At 39.6% G+C, this 19,968-nt stretch overlaps 1 protein-coding gene across 1 annotated transcript in view; it reads right to left on the bottom strand.

The window, feature by feature from the left end:
- gpc5a (glypican 5a) overlaps positions 1-19,968 on the bottom strand; it is a 172,994-nt gene that overhangs the window by 48,998 nt on the left and 104,028 nt on the right. Inside the window, exon 8 of the mRNA XM_054770652.1 lies at positions 6,547-6,709. Within this exon, the coding sequence (XP_054626627.1) occupies positions 6,547-6,709 (163 nt within the window). The remainder of the gene's footprint in view (positions 1-6,546; positions 6,710-19,968) is intronic.

The raw sequence follows: 19,968 nt of genomic DNA, 5'->3' as shown, positions 1-19,968 counted from the left end.
TCAACAAGAGAGGAGAAATATGATCTTATGGAAAATTACACCTAAAACACTTATATGCCAGGACAACACTAAAAACTTTCAGCATTTTTGTACGTGGAATCAAGTTGTGGAACAGATTGAGTAAGGAACTCAATGCACTAAAATGAGTGATTCCAAGAAACAGTCCAAGCAGTTGATGTTTACAAAATACAAGGAAGAAGACACCTGAACCATTGTGTGCATACAATGCTATGTCTTAACACTCTTAGGCTGAATCCCAATTCTACCACTTTCCCCTCGTCTTACCCCTTATCCCTAGGTTTTGCGCGTTCACGAGAGTCAATTGGTGTCCCAATTATCCTTAAACAGAGGGCAAAGGGGTAAGTGCTAAGGTGTACACACCCCTTCAGTGTGGTCGTGGACCACAATTGAAACTAAGGGGTAGGCGGAGCTACAACACACGCTGAGAAGATGGAAGTGCAGAGACCGAAAGAAACATATAAATGTAACTAATTACGCATAATTATTGAGTTTCACAGTAACACCACTGATGGTTTATTATATATTTAATCATTTGCTACTCCACGTAAATATTTGCCATGTTTTAATTTGTTGTTTTTCGCGAGTTCTAACTAGTCGTCTAACACCGATATCTGACTTGTCTGCAATCTACTGCATTTCATAAATGATTAGAAAATGATTAGATAGCGACCACATTAGCCTGTTCATTTTCATTGTAAGTTGTATTTTAAAATAAATCGCTCGCTTGCTACATTACTGAATTGGCCGAGAGAGTGTGATGTTTGTGTCCGACCAAAGCGCCCTCTTTCTCGGCCACGGCGGGTGGATATCGCCCGCTCTATACTCCTGAGCTCCGTTGCAGCGCGGATGCTGCTCGGATGCACCTCGTCCGGCCATGCCAGGTGGCTATCACCGCTCCATAGTGTACAGCGACGTTGGCGTTTTCTAACCTAATCAGTCATGTAACGCAGCACATCGTAGTGAAGTCTGTTTGCTGTGAATTATAGCCACCCTACTCCACCAACAATTGTCATGGTGAGATACAGTATGTTTACTGTATTCAGCATACAGTATGGATGGTCAGGAAGTGAGCCAAACAAAAGATGTAAACAACATGACCATATGTGGACAACACACCGCATTATCAAACTTTATTCAACTATTGGAATCTACTGTTTTATTTTTATTTATTTTTTTTTTACCATCACTCTATATTTGTTTTCAACACACTATTACTATACTCCTATTACTATTTTTATTGTATTTACTATGAGTTAATAGTTGTACCCCATCAATCATGCATGTGTGTCATTCCTGCAGGAAATGCTGAGCCAAGTGAAGTCAGCTGTTACACAATACAGCACTCCGGGACCTTTCAAAAGCTACAATCTCAGTATGGAAAAGTCAAACACAACAAAATGCAATTCTGGACTTTCTTACAAAACAATCTGAAAAAGAACATCAATGACACGAAGAGAGCGAGTCCAAAACAGGGAGCCTTAGGAAATTATGCTTGATAAGCTTTATACTTTTGTTGATGACGTTTGTTATATTGTTATTTCTATTTCATATGTATATTTGCTACAATTTCTATTTTTATAAATGTTGTTACAGTGCTGGTTGTAAGCTGTTATTTACTACAATTGTTTGTTGTTTTGCAATAAATGTCACAGTTTGTAAAAATGTTTGCCTTTTATTTTCTTTTTTTAAAAGGTGTTGTGAGGTAGGCTATATACGTAACACTGAAATAATGTAGACATGTATGCACCTTACTTTATGCAAGGGAATATTTATTATAAACCATTTAATTATCTCATCTGCTCATGTCACAGCCAGCAAGCGGTGAAGGGTGATGACGTAATAAGAATCAAGTGGTGTCCCGTTTCTTAGTGGCTTCTTCCCCTTGGACCTCGGTTGTAAGGGGAAAGACGAAGGGGAAGGGCTAAGGGGTAGAATTGGGATTCAGCCTTACACTGACTACTAACTCTTCATTTCTGGTGAGTACATTGTCTGTACTCACTCATTATGAAATTATGTTTCTGTCAACTATTTTATCAGTTATTATCAATTTATTATTATCATTAAGTCTGTAGTTTCCTTACAGTAAGTATAAACCTTGACTATCATTGCACTATATTGTTATATTGCTTATGTTATCACTTTCCTAGGTATTTACAAAAGGCAAAAAGTACATTTGGAATACAGGAGGTGAACAAATGTATTGCAGCTGATGTGAATTTGATGAGGAGTCGGATTAAATAAACCTTGCTTATTCCTACTCCTTTTTGGACATGTGGAACTGTGAATTGTGCTGTGTGTTGTGCTCCAGTGTAACTTGTGTGCATGTTCAAGATGAATGAAACCATTACCATTACTTTTGGAGTGTTACGTTGCTGCGTGATGAATTTAGTGTTGTTCTCAGTAAGATTACACCATGAGTCAGACTGTTATGTCGTTAATCTGTTATATATACTGACCTGCAATTTCCAATAGGTTGAAAAGCTTGTTCGCGAGTGTATTGATAGCTTGTGTTTGGCTCCTGCCAAAGAAAGACCTACCGTTTCCTGACCCTCCAGTCGCACAGTGTTTAAATAATTAATCGTAGTTCTGAAGTCAAGGAGATGTCACGAGATTAGAATTTAGAAAAGAGATTAGCCGCACCGCTGTGTAAACCGCAGGGTTCAAAGTTTAAGAAAAAAGTAGAGGCTTATGCACCAGAATTTATGGTATTCTTTTTATTAAATACAGTCATGTGAAAATGTAACACATTCCTATAAATGTAACGTTATACATTTCTAACAATCATGCACTGAAATCCATAAATTTATACCATACTGTACCTTATCTTTGTTAGTCTTGCTCTATCACCTTTTGCAAAGTATTGTGTTTTTCCTTGAATTTTCTTGGCTTGGATGCCATCTATATGGGGTTGTTTTTACTTAAGGCATGAAAAACTGTCAGCTTAGCTGCTCGTTGGAGACATAAATCATACATTTTTGAAAATGTGTTTCAAAGTGAAAATGCTGTAATAGTTGTTCCTGAAAAATGCATCTTTTTGAATCAAGAACTTCATTGTCACATTCATTTATGAATGGAGGATCACAGGGCAAGTGCAGCATGGTGGCCCAGTGATAAGCATGTTGGCCTCACAGACATTGGGCATGTCTGTGTGGAGTTTGCATGTTCTCCCCAGGCGTACTAGGGTCCATTGAGGTTTTAATATACTAATATACTGTATGACAAGAATGACCACGAGAAGGTTAATTGAGAATTGTAAGCAGTAGAGTGCCTTCAAGTAACCTTATTGGGGACAAATCCTGTCCAGTCACGTTGTTGTATATGTGATATATATACACAATCAGAGATATTTGTTGGGCCAGCCGCCCTTACATGCAGTCATGAGAAAAATGAGGGCAGACTTATAAAATGGGTGGAGGGAATATAGCTTCTTCATCCCACTCCTGTAATAATGTTTTAGTGAAGGTTCTCAGTCATCTGTGTCATGATTACCCAAGGAAAGATGAATGAAAACTCCTAGATGAAAGCACAGGGGCACCCTTGATGCCCCTGATGGGGGAGAAATACTGTAGTATTTTACTTCTGACGAGTGAGTGTCCAAATAATAATATAATCATAACTACTGAAGTAATTATTCCTGACTACTTGTGGGTGGTGAAACTGTCAAGTTGGTTCACTAGTGCCATGGCTGATGTAATGTCCCACATGGTCTCTTGTTGCTTCTTGTCACGTTCACAAAGACCTCACGTTAACGTAATTCTGCCTAATGAGGATAATCCCTTAAAGCAGGCCTCTATTGTTAGCATTGATCTTATCCTTCTTTATTTTTTTATCAGGCTGTTTCATCGACAGCATGTTTTGCTGATAAACCTCAAAGACATAGGAAAAGGATTATAGATAATTGCAGAGAATGAAATCAAATGACATTTTAAATGGGGTTGCATTGGGAAGTGCAGCTCTACGCTGTTTTGCTTTGATGCACACACACACACACACACACACACACACAATCTCACACACTATCAAGCCAAGAAAACCTCCTAACACAAACATTATTTTTGTACGACACTCACTGTAAGTGAATTCATTTTCAGCATTTTTTTTTTACCTGAGTACCTTGAGAGTTCCTTTGTATCTGGTTGTGTAGCTGTATTCAAATTTTATTTTTGTGTTTATAACGTCTGTGCTCCATTTATATTGTTGACATTTTGCACTCAAATTAACGAAAAATAACCACATTGACAATAAACGCAGCAACCTTCCAACTTCTCTGTTTGGTAATTAGCAACAGCAAAAAATAATTACTTTTTACCCTACAGAGAGAAGTGTAATGAGTTGACTCTTCAATCATTTGGTGCAGCTGGAGCAGATTTGCACAGCTTGCTAGTTAGATCAGAATAATGTCTTATAATCATAAGAGAGCAAATCTATCTGCCTCCAAAGCAATACGCTGCAGCAAACTGCTTTTTGCACTATTTAGCAGATCACCAGCCAAAATGTAATAGTCACAATTGAATTTAAGGACACTGCTACACTGGAAATATTGTTGCTTCTTGTTTGTCTATTTAAGGTCATTTAAACCTATATTTTGCTGCAAAGCATCATCACAGCATCATCTTTTCTTCTATTTTAACTTCCTGTTGTCGTAATGACCGGGAGCCCCAATATATCTGCCTATGTGGTATCTTTAGCTGATGGGACTGACCCAAGGTGTCTGATGCCACTCTGTATGTACAGTATGTGGCGTTCAGGCAGCAGCAAACGTCCAACAGAGGTCATAACAGACGTTGGGATGTAAATGCTTGACACGTGATGCTTTGACGTCTGACAACAAACAGGACAGCTTTGTTGTAACGGGTGGCAAATGCCACAGCCTCAGATGCAGCCTTAACAGTTTCCCCAGATCTGAACAGACCTCCACACAGACTGTCAGGCAGCAGTGGGAACATTTACACAGTGAGCAGACTTGTTTGGATGACCACCCAGCACAGCTACCCTCGCTGTCGCCATAGGCAAAATGGGAGCATGATTAATCCAGTAGTTAGCATGTTTAACGATGAGAGGGTAGAGGAGGCATCCTTGCAATGTGAGGAAGGTATAAAAAGGAGAGTCACAGCATTGTGATTCATCAGGGGTTACTGATCCTCTCTGGAGCGATCACTTTTTAAGTAACGGGCCTTGATTGCCTTAATGCCCCCATTGAAACTATTACATTTCACGACTATTATTATGTGTGTCATAAACTGGAGTCTGGTATGACTCTTATTATGTAAGATAATAATAATAATAATAATAATGGATTCGATTTTATATTGCGCTTTTCAAGGAACCCAAAGCGCTTCACAATAAAGTGAACCCATTATTCTTTCACTCCTCACTCCTGGGTTAGTCTGACAGAAATATTGGTTGCCAATTCGCACCTACAGCCTCTCCGGCCACCACCAAACATCCATACCCCAGTGTGGGCAGCAATAGAGACATGGTGGGTCACTGGGAGCGAAGATTGAATTGCCAACCTTCCTGTTTCTGGACGACCTGCTCTACCTCCAGAGCCACTGCCACCCAAGATAGGTTATTATACAGCTTTACTTACTGCTTGCTTCACTAAACAAACTAAACTTGTCATTTTTAATTCTACAAGAAAAAAATAAGTACAGTGGATCCATGCATATTCACAATTCAGCATTTGTGACCCCGCAAATTTACAGATTTTTGGTTTAAAAAAAATGTATATACCCGTATAGACAGTATTTCTTTTTTCTCAAAATATTTTTTCTGCGGCAATAATTTATAAATCTGTGATAATAAGCATGCATTTACGATGTAAGCGTATGACATCAGTGCAAGTTAATATTGCTAAGTTAATACATGCCCGTAAGTCGCTACTGTAATTTCAACAGGCAAGCAGTGTGTATTATGCAGACGCGGCTAGGAGAAACGCCTTCTCTGACAGCTATACGTTAAATGCTATCCACTTCAGAGGGAGATGGAGGTGATAGCAACAGCCATAGCACTAGCCTGACGACCAGGCTAAAGGCTACACCGGGATTCATTGTCATTCATTAGCGGTGAGTATCTATACATTTTATAATTTAAAATGCATTGAATAAGTGCATGAGGCACGGGAGGGTTCTGGACCTGAGTCTAATCTAATATCCATAACAGTCGTTTTATTGCAAATGTTGATCCGAAATCGTAGAACGTCATCATCAAGCTAGCAGAAGGGTTTGGTACAGTGGTGCCTTGATGCAGTAGCATAATTCAAGCGTTATTAAAGTGTCAAAAATAGACATTTACGGTAAATGGCCGTCTCCATTTTATTCAATATTCCTAGGTGGTCTAGGACTGTAACCCCCGTGAATAGCGGGGAAAGATTCAGATTTATCACTGTTGTTGCTAGTTTAACAATGCTACATTGTTGCATGAAAAAATAGGGATGTGTTATTGGCTAAATCTAATTTAGCAATACAAACAATGAAAAGTCATTTACTAATTTCTCCAGTAAAATTTGAAAAGATTGAGACTTACTTTTGGACACTCTTTGGATGTTCTTTTTGATACCGCCACCACCAGACCCATCACAACCATCTTCATCGTCACAGTCACCGCTGTAACGTCCATCCGCATCCCCGCTTCCTGTTTCAATCTGGTCCAACGTCCCCAGTTTAGGAATAGACTTTCCTTGCAGCAGCTAATGGTGCAAAAACACATAGTATATACAGTATTTACAGTATATGCAAATAATGTTGTATTTTCTGATTAAAGTTTATCAAGGTGAGTCTGTAAGTTTGCACCCATCAAATGTTGTGTTTTCTGCTGTATCATTTCTATTCTGCTGCATCAGATAACTATTTTCACAGGACTAGTGAGTGATTTTGTACATTATGTAATCTGGAAAATACATGGAATGCCCTCAACGATTAACACTTGAAATTCATCTCTAAACATGGCAGTTTTCTGGTAAAGTGTAACATGCCCACCGTGTTTTTGGTGGGAAGGACTTGCCATGAGAGTTTAAGCACGTGCATGGTGAGCACACAAGATGGATATGGCTGCATGGCAAATAGTCCTATTTGAAGGCAATGTCAAGTTCTTTTGGGTTTTAAGCCAGTCTGCACTATTGTATATTGTATTGCTTAAATTTTTGTACCATTTTTTACTATACTCATGAAAACACATCAACATTTGTGGGTGCCGACTACTACATCCAGTACAGTACTAACACTCAATATTCACTTTCTGCATGTATCATGCGTGCACGTACAGTATCACATTCAATATTCACATTAAGTTACAGTCGCTTTATATACACATTGAAATGGAAGCCAAACAGAGAGAAGATGTGAAAGAGCTGCTGATCAAACACTAATCTATATGCAAAACATCTACTGCCTGGTGCCTTCATTTTGCCTCCTTTCATTTTTGTATCATTAAGTTTTCTCCTGTTTTTAATTTTTTGTGATAAATATCCTCAATATAAAAGCAATACGTTAATCCCACTTAGTTTACTGATTTGTGTAAAAAGAATGAAACACGTCCTTGTAAAATTGTCATTGTGTCTATGGGTTAAGCAAGAATATAATTACTTTGAGCACCATGGTATGAGCTACATTGGATTGCGGGCCACTAAGGTTTTTTAGTGGTGCTAGGGGAAATGCAAAACACTAATTGGAACATTTAAATTCATGGCGTATCATTGGAAACAAGAGAGAATGCGTTCCGCTGATCAGAAAGGTAGCGTCTATGCTAATGAGTTACTGTTGTGGTTTACTGCAAGAGCAAGAGAGCAACCGTGTCAAGGTTGCTGCAATGGAAGAGCTGAGACATTTGTGTGCAGGTAATTAGCCTGTCTGGAGTCTTTACCCACAGAAGTCTCAAGCACTAATCTCAACACTCCTCCCATATAAATGATGTATATTATTTTGGATTGAGTGCAAAACACACTGATGGAATTGAGAGAGAAAGAGAGTTGAATAACGTGGACCAGGGTGTTTCAAACTGTGAGGCAGGCCTTCCGTGGAAGATGCATAAAGACGTAAAAAAATAAAGAAAGGCATCTTTTTCAAATCTGCTAAGAGAGGCAAAATGAAGTGACTTTTATGTCCTACAGTGAGCGAGTAGACCGAATCAGATATATGCTCTCGGAATTCATTTTTTGGGAGGGTAGGGGATGTCCCAACTTGATTACAGTAATTCCTCGTTTATCACGGTTAATTTGTTCCAGACTCGACCGGGATGAATGAAATTCCGCAAAGTAGGATTCCTTATCTATCTTTATTTATTTATTTCTAACTCACGAGAAGAGGCGATGCACAAGATTGGGTCTACGAGAGCGACACCAGACGCGATGAGATTTTTAATGTTGCCAGTAATAAATAAAACACACATAGTTGACAGCCCTAATAGTGATGAAGGTTGGAGACCCCTGCAACCTGCATAGTGAATTTATTCTGTTTTAAATTGAGCAGGACAGATTTGTAGGTAATAAAGATATTTATTTGTATTCTTTTATTTTGGTAATTTTGTTATCTTGAGCTAAAAAAATCATGAATGAAGAGGTTATTTCCCATTTATTCGTACTGTATTACTCCAAAACATGCATCAAATTTAATTCAGGTTTGTGTCAAATAATACAAACTTTGTTTCACACAAATAAAGGCAAAAAAAGACAATCCACAAAAATATTTATTTTTTCATATTTAACTATTTGCCCTTGACCATTACCACTCACCATAAATACACTGAGAAATGTACACTTAATCCAGGTGATCGGTATTGGTATCGATATCAGCCGATCTCACACATGGATGATCGGTTTCAGAATTGCGAGCATAAAACCATGATCGGAACATCCGTAAATTAAACTCAGAATTACCGTATGTGTAGTGATTAATGAAAATAAAATAAAATCCTGAAAACAAAACAAATAATAAAAAAAACATAATAATAAGAATTGTAAAGACAGTCTTTCAGAGTTTATGTTTTGTGTTTGTTCAGTCAAGCCACAACAAGATAAGAAAAAAGTCAGGAACAAAAACTAAAAAAAGCCCTATATCTTATAAACCTTTAACTGTTACTCATTTCCCTTATAACTTCGTGACTTTAAATCATTCATTACCCAAGATGTTTGTATAAACCCGAACGCCCAATCCCAACAACATATTTACTGCATATGTCTTTTACGTTGTTTTGCACGAGAGGCAAAAAGAGGTGATCACGCATCTCTCCACCAATGCATTTCACTTCAGAGCAATTTTAAGCCATAAAAACGGCGACGAGGTGGCAGAAGTGCATTTGAACTTGGCAGAGATCATGTGAACGAAAAAAATCACAAATGACAGGAAGGAGGAAGCGAGAGAGCATGGACGAGTGTAGTGTGCAGAAGGTTACACATTGTAGGGAAATTTTAATGCATGCGCACGCACACACGCACCTGCACACACGTGCGCACACACAGTTCAGTTCCATTCTGTTTCATGTGCAATGTTATCACAATATTGCTGTGGGCAAAATGTTGCTTCATTTTTGTCCAATGGGTACAGTTACTCACGCTGAGTCCACCCTACACACACACACACACACACAGCCATGCTCCCTTATAGTGCACAACCTGCAATTTCAAATAAATGGACTGTTTAGCCCTGTTTGGAAAACATCTGCTAAAACAACAATGTCCATCTGTTTTTAGAACTCATCATGATCTACAACAAGGTTGCTCATAGCACCCAACACATGCAAATGTTTCAAAATATTGGGAGATAGCGTTTCCGACATGCTTTGTTGATTTCAATCATTTCAAACCTTTTTAACCTTAAAGATTTATTCTCACAGTAGAAAAGCATTATCCATGAAATGATGTTAATGAAGGCTACACTGATGAATAAACATAAAGATAATCTACCAGGATTGCAACAAACATTCAGACAGTCTTTCATCTTAATTTGTTCCAAAGCCGCACATGCATTCAGCGTGTTTCACCCGAAACAACAATATAGCATTGTGTGTGTTTGACTGCACATTGTGATGCATAAAAAAATACGTGCTATTATTTTCATCTCTGTGACCTACACGTGAGGTTGTAGACTCATTCATTCGACTTATCTTTCAATCAACCTTGCCCATGACCTACTGAAACTGAAACAGTATTTTTGTAACCTGACAGAGATTCGTTGTTTAATTGCATGTTTTACCTTTACCTTTATTCATTTAAAGTTGCCCTAATTAGGAGTCAAACCCTGCAGCAGATAAAATGTAAAACCTTACATATAGTTACAGCGTTCTGGATGAATTGGATGTTGCTTCTTTTTTTCCCAGTAGACAAATGGCAAGTTCAACCCAGGGTTGATAAATTAAGGAGGAATTCTCAATGTTTTTGCCTAAATGGTCAATAAATTTCTTTTGGCTTCTTCCATCAAGGGTTACTTCAGTGACATAATTTGTTTAGCTTAGTTTGCAAACCGCCCATTGGCTTGCGACCGGCACTGGATATCACCAATGGGGATCAAATCCATGAATCCATAGCTTCCCGTCGCGGGCAAGCAATGGTGGTTGGGATGAGAGGGGGAGTTTTGTGGCTGAAGCTGGTCAATGCCTTAAGTCAGCCTTAACAAGCCGAGTCACCGCATTCCAGGATTTTTTTGGATGTGCACATCAACGCTTGTTGCTTGCGGGGAGAGCCGGCGTAGCGTGGGCTGACACCTCTGGGTTTCGGGGACTGAGCTCAGGGCTACGTGCCTGAAGAGCGGTGAGTTGTGCGGCATCTTCAGGGTTCAAAACGTGTGCCAGTTGGCAGGTCTGTTGGTCACCCTCCAGGAGGGGAGGGCACTGACGTGATAATGGATTTATTTTTGTTAATATTTTCGGCGGCTCGCTCCTTCCCCTCCAAATCTTCTGCTCGCTGGACTTTAACGTTCTCTTCTGATTACAAATCAACATTCCAATAAAAGTGACTTGTAATTATTACATTAGATTGATATTCAGAACCCTCCCCTTCTCTCTTCAGTTGCCCTTGTTCACTCTTGACACAAGTCCTAAATATGCCTCACACACTTATTAAACATGTATACATACTCACCACGAATGAATGATGATGAAAGATGGTCGATAGAAAAGATCGGTCAAGGTCTAGCCTTTAAAATGATTGAACCACTTCATATCTTTTGAAGATTCAGACCATGGGGAGCATGCATGGTGGCCTCTAAAGAGATTTGTGTGGATGCTGTTAATGACAACAATTTATCTATTAATTCAACTGTAGCGGATGGTCTACCATTGGTGATGATGTTGTATGCTTGTTTATTGTGAATAGGATTTTAACATTTAAGTCTTCTGATGTACAGTGGTCCCTCACCACTTCACGCTTCAAATTTCAGGGCTTCACTCTATCACGGTTTTTCCAAAATATATGAATAAATCATGCTGTTTCTCAGTAGAATACAGCCTATTATTATTATCTAAAATGTGCATATATAAAATATAAATATGTAAAATATGCACTTCACAAGAAAGAGTGGTCAGCTCAGTGCAACATTTGCAACACAGTGATATGCAAAGGAAGGTGCACAATCAACATGATTAATGTTCACACATTGAGTACCTCTTCTTTGGTGCGCTACGTCGGACTTCCTCAAAACAGTCAGAATCAAGAAAGTCAAACAATAAATGACATCTGTCTCATGATAATGTAATTGAGGGTTTCAGGATGCTAGCTGATGTGGAAGTTCGGTGTAAATAAAGGACGGGAACTACAGCTAGGCACGTTTATCATTTGCACAGTACGTCTCTGTAAGCAACAGTCACCTGACCTTCTTAACTAACACAACACACTTCCAGCCTTCAAAACAAGAGCGCTTTCGGCTATATCCTGTTTACCTGTAATCACAAAATAAGGGTTTCGTAAAAAATAGCTTACACCAACATTGAGGCAGCAAACAAAGCATACTACTTTTAGTAACTATCTTTTGTGAAAGTGTACTCCAGTAAAAATAAACTTTATAACGTTTATATTCAAGTTGATATTTATGTACTGTTTGAAAATAGCCCTGTAAGACATTTATAGTAAAGTTGATAAAAAGTTCATATTATTAAACAATGGAGACATTCAGACATTCCATCCAAAAAGAGCTCTGGTTAGCGGCCTCATTTAAACCATGCAAACTTTTATGACCCTCCCTCTAAAAAGCATCGGAATCGAAAATTGTTAGGAACTGGAATTGAAACAAGGCATCGGAATCAGGGTCGGAATTCAAATTCAAAGGATGCCCAACCCTACTGAAGACATTCACAAGTTTGCCAATTCCCGAAATAGTCCGCACTACTGTTTACCATTTGCATAAAGACACACACACTCACATCTGTACAGTGAGCTGCCAAAGATACTGGTGGCATGAAAGCCTTTTCAATGCAAAATAAACACTAAATATATACACTAAAAAGGTGTCTTTCAACCTTACTTCTCAAAATTAACTTCATTTTATGCAAGGCATTTTTGGCATTTAAAAATACAGTTAGAACACTTCCAAACTCATTTAGACGGGCACGTGCGTGAATTGTTTGGGAGTGTGACAATAGAAGGACTTTGGCTGAACCTTTATGATTGTGCCATAGAAACATGTCTGACATGTTCCATCACAGTAAATGGTTTGGCAGGTTTGACACTGGAGGACTGACAACTGCAGTAGAACATTGTATAGCCTGCATAAATGATTTGCTGGCATCGAGTGGCTGCAGCTCAAATATCTTTATTAGCTGCTGCTTAAGGCCCCAAAACATCATCACAGACAGCCATCATCCAGCCCACACACAAGCCTCATGCCTGCTGGATGAAAAATGTTACAAGAATGCACAAAGCCTTTATGACAGACATTCTTTCCCACCGATATGCATGACAACTGTTCATTTGGAAAAGATTTTTGGTGTATTTTGTAAGGTAATTATTGTACTATGTAAGATAAACAAACAACTGCTCTTCGTAGATTGTATACATTTTATACATGAGCAGTTTCTATATTAGTACTTACGGTACTGTCAGAAGAGGAAAGTGTCAGGATGAGTGTCAACTCCCAAGACACACGCCAGCACTCTGCATCTTCCTCATCTCTGCAGAAGCGCTGACAAGGCGTTTATTAGGTCCATGTACAGTCTGGCAGCAAGCGTTTGAAGAGTATGACAGTTTGGCAATGCACACACAATGTGTAAAACTTCAGAGTGATTGCTGCTGAAATTCTTGTGTTTTGTTATTTAACATCATCGAGTGATTTAGAGCTATGCAATGAAATGTTCATCCGCAACTGAAACAAATGCTCAATGAAGCAATCATAACGATAAACAACATAGGTAGTGAGTTATGGAATGAATATACTGCAGAGGCTGTGTTGAAAATGGCAAAAGTAAAATAAATGCTCTATCAGAATAGTCATTCATTTTCTAAGGCACTCATCTGCTGGAGCCTATCCCAGCTAACTTCGGGCAAGTGGCGGGGTACACCCTGGACTGGTCGCCAGCCAATCACGGGGCACATATAGACAAACAACCATTCACACTCTCACTCATACCTATGGACAATTTAGAGTCGCCAATGAACCTAACATGCATGTTTTTAGGATGTGGGAGGAGACCGGAGTACCCGGAGAAAACCCACACATGCACGGGGAGAACATGAAAACTCCACACAGAGATGGCCAACTGAGATTTGTACCCAGATCTTCCAGATCTCCTGACTGCTTAGTGTCGTGGCAAAATCAATATTTCCACTGTATGAACTTTTGCTCTGTTTTGTTGCAAGTTTTTTTGTGAACTCTTCACCTCTCACTGAGATACGGGAGTGTCTACTCTCTTAGAGAAACAATCCTCACTAATGTACTTTCACACACTGAATATATATTCTTGTTTGTGTCTTTGTTCCTCGGACTTTTGGACAGACTTTTTGCTCTCTCTTCAATTGTGACTCGAACATTCGATAATAAAATAGACAAAAGACAACTTGGTTTCTGTGGACAACCTTTATTGGTAGAAATAATTTCTAAAACAACTTGGTGTCAGAAAGCGGAGTCCCTGGATCGACCTCCGGCCTGGCAACCGACGGTGGATGATCATCCGGATCACCAAACTTTATCTGCCTCCTTCCCAACACATTCTGGATGGGAGGGCCGCCTGAAAGCCGGACTTCGTCTGGTTGCCACAGGATTCTACCGAATCCTCTTGGGACCAATCCTGAATCGTAAACGTGAGTACATTTTTTTGATATTTTGTCCAGCTGAAACTTTTTGTCTTAAAGTGGCTGAATCTCCACGTGATACCGCTACATGCCGAAGAAAATAAGAAGGACTCTTATTTTGGTATAACAACGATAACTTAGATAACAACGATAACGTCTAAAAATTCATACATAATTTCCTGAGGTGCAGAAATCCACGATTTATCTTGTGTAAGCCCGCCGTGGAACTCCGGATGGAGACAGTGTCCTGTTGTGTAAGGCATTAAGTGTTGTTGTCGGGGTGGGCAAGACGTTCCTAGCCTGGAAACTTGAGAAGTAGAGCGCCATAATGGGATCAAATAATATTAAGCCGGGTGCAGAGGGTGTTGCATGGAATTCGGCGCTGGTAAAAGACATGCACAGAAAACACTGGGAAGAAAGTCTTGACTGTATTGAAGTGTGGGTGGGTCACTTTGGTTTTCCAAGTCAGGGAAGTTTGAGTGCAAGTCAACTATTGGCGTTGCATGAAAGTTTACAGAAACAAAAAGTAAAGTTGAAGAAGGAGAACTTGATCAAAACAAAAGACCTAGAGAAAACTGAGAAACATGAAAATATGTGTGAAAATATGGGAAGAAAATATGGGAAGAGGAAAGTAAGAAACAAAGTAAACAAGCTGCAGTTACAAAGAAAAAGAGAGAAAGACACAGAGACAACACTTACAAACAAGGAAGAAAAAGCTTTGCTGCCTTTATCTACCACTAACAATTTTTTATGCTCCACCACCGACCTGACCTGTACCTGAGGTTGTCCGTGGCCAGACTTTCGGGAGCTTTGGACAACGACTGGGTCCGCTGTCCGTGCCACCAACAACAACCACCACCCGCATAAACCGGCCGTCCTCAACGCCCAGCCTGTGCCTGAAAATGCCGTCATTCCCAGTCCTCCGTCCATGTCATGACCTCTACTTCTGGGCCCGTACATGCAGGAGGTGCAGGGTGCAGCTGGGGGGCATGATATGTCTCCCATTGCCAGGACGACCATGTTACTCAGAACTGCCACAGCACGGGATAGGCCAAAGATGGACGGACAATGACAGACGGCGTCCACCATGCCGATTTCATGATGGCGACTTGTATTTCAGCTGTGGCAAAACCGGATATTGGGCAAGCCACTGTCCTCATCTGCGCAGCCAGCGCCACAGAGGACGTTGGCGTGGTTCTGGACCTCCACGTTTTGTAGATTCCGGCACCACTAACTCTGTCATAAAGGCCTCTGAAGTACTTCTCCCCAAAAATGATCTCTCATGCACCTCACAGGGCGCTAATGGTGGCTCGGTGAGCGAGACCTTTTCAAAGTCAGCTGCTTGTGACTTGTGAGGGGATGACCACCAACCTGAAGCACAAATTTGTTTTGGCATTTGTCTGCCCGGGAAATTTGTTTGAAATTAAATAAATTTGTTGGAGAGATTTGATGCTAAGTTTCGGCATGACTTTAACTTGTACCCCTGATGGTGTGATGATTACTCGTGCACGCCCCAACATAGACACACACCTGCTGACCTTTGACCCAAACCCTCCGCTGTATCGTCTCACCCACAAATATGACGGGGGCCTGATCAAAAACAGTGAACCCATGCAGCTGACTCTTAAATCTGCTTTTCGACCACATAGACGCCAATATCCTCTCCGCCCAGAGGAAGAGCAGGGAATTGCGGTTTTCAATTCACTACTCAAACCTGCCATTATTATACCTTGCGACAACTACCTGGTTCAAACCCCCGATATTCAATATTCAAGAAAATCCGACCACCAGGTCAACCCACTGAATAGCATTTTGTACAAGGCAAGCTGTTGATGCAATTATTCCTCCTGCTCCTCATCAGGAACCTCATCCTTTCACCATTTTGTTGCAAATACCTTCCGGTTCCTGCTGGTTCTCTGTCGTCAACCTCACTAATGCATTCTTTTCTGTACCGGTAGGGCTGGGCGGTATGGACCAAAACTCATATGCCAATATCTTTAGGTTGAATATCGATATACGATATATATATCAAGATATTTTTTAAGCAAAGTGAAAAATCAAAGCCAAATATGCGTGTCAAGTAAAATAAATACTGAACATGAGGATGTTTTTTGAAGTTTTAAAGCTTCATGCAAGATGCATATAAAAAAACATCTAAAAATAGCCACTAAAAAAAAAGTAGGCCATTCTCTTTTTGAAATAAATTTATAAAAAGTCAATATATTATAATCTTTTTTATAGCAAACCTTTAGTGATGCTAAAATATGAAGGAGTGCCCGGTTTAAGAGGAAATTTTAAAATGTCAGCAACTGAAAAATACTTGAACATTAGTATTTTTTAGGTAAACATTTTTAGAAGACACAAGCACGTCCTTATTTTGTGCCAGGAACACCAACCTGTCAACTGCATCAGGCTTAGCAACTGTCTGACTTATACAAGTACATTTGTGGTAGAGCTTGTCGTGCTATGTAATTGTGACTGCGAAGCTCATTAGACATCGCAAGTCCATCGTTTTCAGCAGGTTTTTGAAGCCGTTTTTTCCACTGTTGCACCGGGGACCATATCTTAGCAATGTGATAGGACACCTCTTTATAACAGCACACCACTTTGCTTTTCCTCTCATGAGGAACGCAACAGGAGTGCGGCAGACAGCGCGCAGCTTCACACATTCCTCGTATTGGAGTTTGTGCCAAGTTTTAAGGTGGTGAAAAATATTTTTTTATGCACTGAATTTGAAGTACCTCCACATTACTGAGCTACCGCTTATTCCACCGCCAAAACAGTGGCCAACATGCTAACCACTAGGCTACCATGCAGCCCTCTATCAGGATATATATTAGGTCTATTTTATTATTTTAATACACTCAAAATTTTAAGACCCTTTGAAAAATTGTAAGAATTTACATTTTGCATTGTTGGATCTTAACTCATTCAATACCAAAGACGTATTTATATGTTTTTATAATCCCGAACGCCCGATCCCAACAACGTATTTATACGTCTTTTATGTTTTTTTTGCGCAAGAGGCAAAAAGAGGTGATGACGCAACTCTGTAATAATGCATTTCAGTTCAGAGCAGTTTTAAGCCATAAAAACGGCCACAAGGTGGCACAAGTGCATTTGATAAGAGCTCCGCAGAGCTCAAGTGAATGGAAAATCACACATGACAGGAAAGAGGAAGTGAGCGAGCGAGGAGGAGTGTAGCATGCAGAAGCTTATGCATTGCAGGGACATTTTAATGTATGCACACGCATGCGCGCGCACACAAATAGCGTCAAAGTGAAAGTTATGCTTGAAATGTATCTTTTCACAAAAAGCTGTTTTTCTCCCTTTTCTATTCAGGAACTGATATTTTGCTGAAACTTACCTATGTTCTACTGCTGATTAATAAAGAACAGAAAAAGGTAGAAACAAACTTTTTTTCTGATGAAAGATGGGAGTCAAATTTTTCTTTTGGTAGGTTTCATGTTTATTTAGCCATAGAACACAATATTCAGTGTGCCTTGAAAGAGCGGTCAAAATCGTCTAAAATGGCAGGTACTGAAGGGGTTGTCTTTTGAAAAACGGCTGAGATTGAATGAGTTAAGGAGGTTCTACGTAGAGCTTCAAAATGCATAAAGAAGAAATGGGAGTGAGATAAAAAAAAAGGAAATTACTAAGTTAATTTATTGCAAACAACTATGAAAATGAAATAGGCTGTTCATCAGCAGATCAAAAGTTACATAACATGGTCAAGAAATGACTCAGTAATGAGTCATTTTTGTTAATGACCTCAAAAATTGGTTTGGGCATGCTTGATGCCAGCGTTTCCGGGTGGGAATGTTGCTCCAAGTGGTGAAGATGGCTTCACGGAGGGCATCCACTGTCTGGAACTAATGTCCATTTTTATTAACGTCCCTTGCCTTCCATCCCCAGATGTTCTCAGTTGGAGTTATAATGGAATAATAAAACTTTCTTCCATCTTTCAATGTCCCGTGTTTGGTGCTCTCATGCAAAATTCAAATTTTAAATTTCGGGGCATTTGGAGGAGACGAGGCCTTTGAAAACTTTTTTTGTTCTTAAAACCCTTCACTCCCAGATGCCATCTGATGGTTATTGGACTGCACTCGGCACCAGTATCAACCTTAATTTGGGCTGAGGATGGTCCTCTGTCTTGACGGACAGCCAATTGGATCCTCCAATTCAGGGCAACATTTTTTTGAGTCTACCATTTGACAAATTTGTTCCTCAGCACCAATGGCATGCTGTGAGAAGCCTTGCTTATGGAGCTCAACAATCTGACCGCATTTAAAGAGAGAAAGCTTTGTTGCCTTTGCCATCAAGGGATTATGACAGTGTGAATACCTGACAGAAAATGACATTGAATCTACTACCTTTTTGCCAAGATGTTGGCTTTTAAGAGTCGTGGTCTTAAACTTTTTCAGCTGATGAACAGCCCATTTCAGTTTAATGCTTGCAATAAATTGCTCACACAAAAATGTTTTGTCTCATTCCCATTTCTTCTTTTTTACATTTTGATGCTCTACTTAGAACCTCTGTAAGATCCAACAGTACAAAATGTAAATTCTTGACATCTTTCAACAGGTCTTAAAATTTTGATCAGGAGTGTATTTGCCTTGTAACTGACTGGCGACCAGTCGAGGGTGTGGTGTGCCTTTCGTTAGCTTGGGTGGTTTTTGTCAAATGATCACAAGCTATATTTAATTATATATTTAATACAGTATGTGGGGAAAAAGACACTGTTATGTCAACAAGAATACTCCATTTTATTTTCCTGAGTTTTCACCAGATATTCAACATCCAACCTTGTGGAATATGTTTTATTGAAAATATAAAAATGAGCATAATATCACATTTGAACAGCCTCCCACACTGACACACAAAATGGCTCGTCCTCCCATGACACACCCTGGTGAGCATTCGACACTGAAGCTATTATATTGTGTTTCTGCAACACTATAGATTATATTATATTCTGCCACAAAAAAAACAATGTGGTCTGGTTTAGAGCGGAAAATGCTTTCAATGCAACAATAGAAGTGACACCTTCAAAAGACGGTATTTCAGATCACCCACTCCTTCTACTAATTCCAATGAGCACAGGCTCAAATGTGGATGTTTACAGGAAGACTAAATAAAGGCCATCATCAGTGTTTCCCATACATTCATTCTAGACCACCACAAATTCGGCGCTACCTGTTCGCGCTCCCTCATAAACACATTTTAATGGGATTGTCTGTGAATGTAACTTGTCGTTCCAACTCTGTACAATAGATGGCATCATTACTCCTCTTAACACACCTAATATGCACCTGGTCTGCCAGAGATACGAAAACAAAACAGGAGGGATCAGTGTTGACAACTTAGCTAGTATTCAGAACCTTCTAGATTCTGTGACTAGCAGGGGCGGACTTACCATTAGGCAAACACAGGCAATTGCCTGGAACATCCAATACAAACTAATTATTGATTTGTTTCTTCGATTTAAAGTACATATTAGTCTTAATTTGCGTGATTTAAACTACGTCAAAAGGCTGATCATGATAGAAACATCTATTGGGGTAATCTATTGGTGATAGAAACATCTATCATGATGGCCTCGACTGCTATCCCCCTCCCTTCTCATGCAATGGTCAAATGGACTTTTTCTAGCTCAGGAAATAGGACAACATTCTCATATTCACACTTGTTAGTACATGACACAAGGTGGTGACTAAAAAGACTTTTCAAAGACT

This window comes from Dunckerocampus dactyliophorus, chromosome 3 (assembly GCF_027744805.1).
Source record: "Dunckerocampus dactyliophorus isolate RoL2022-P2 chromosome 3, RoL_Ddac_1.1, whole genome shotgun sequence".
NCBI lineage: Eukaryota > Metazoa > Chordata > Actinopteri > Syngnathiformes > Syngnathidae > Dunckerocampus > Dunckerocampus dactyliophorus.
This window is presented reverse-complemented; position numbering and strand designations above follow the sequence as displayed.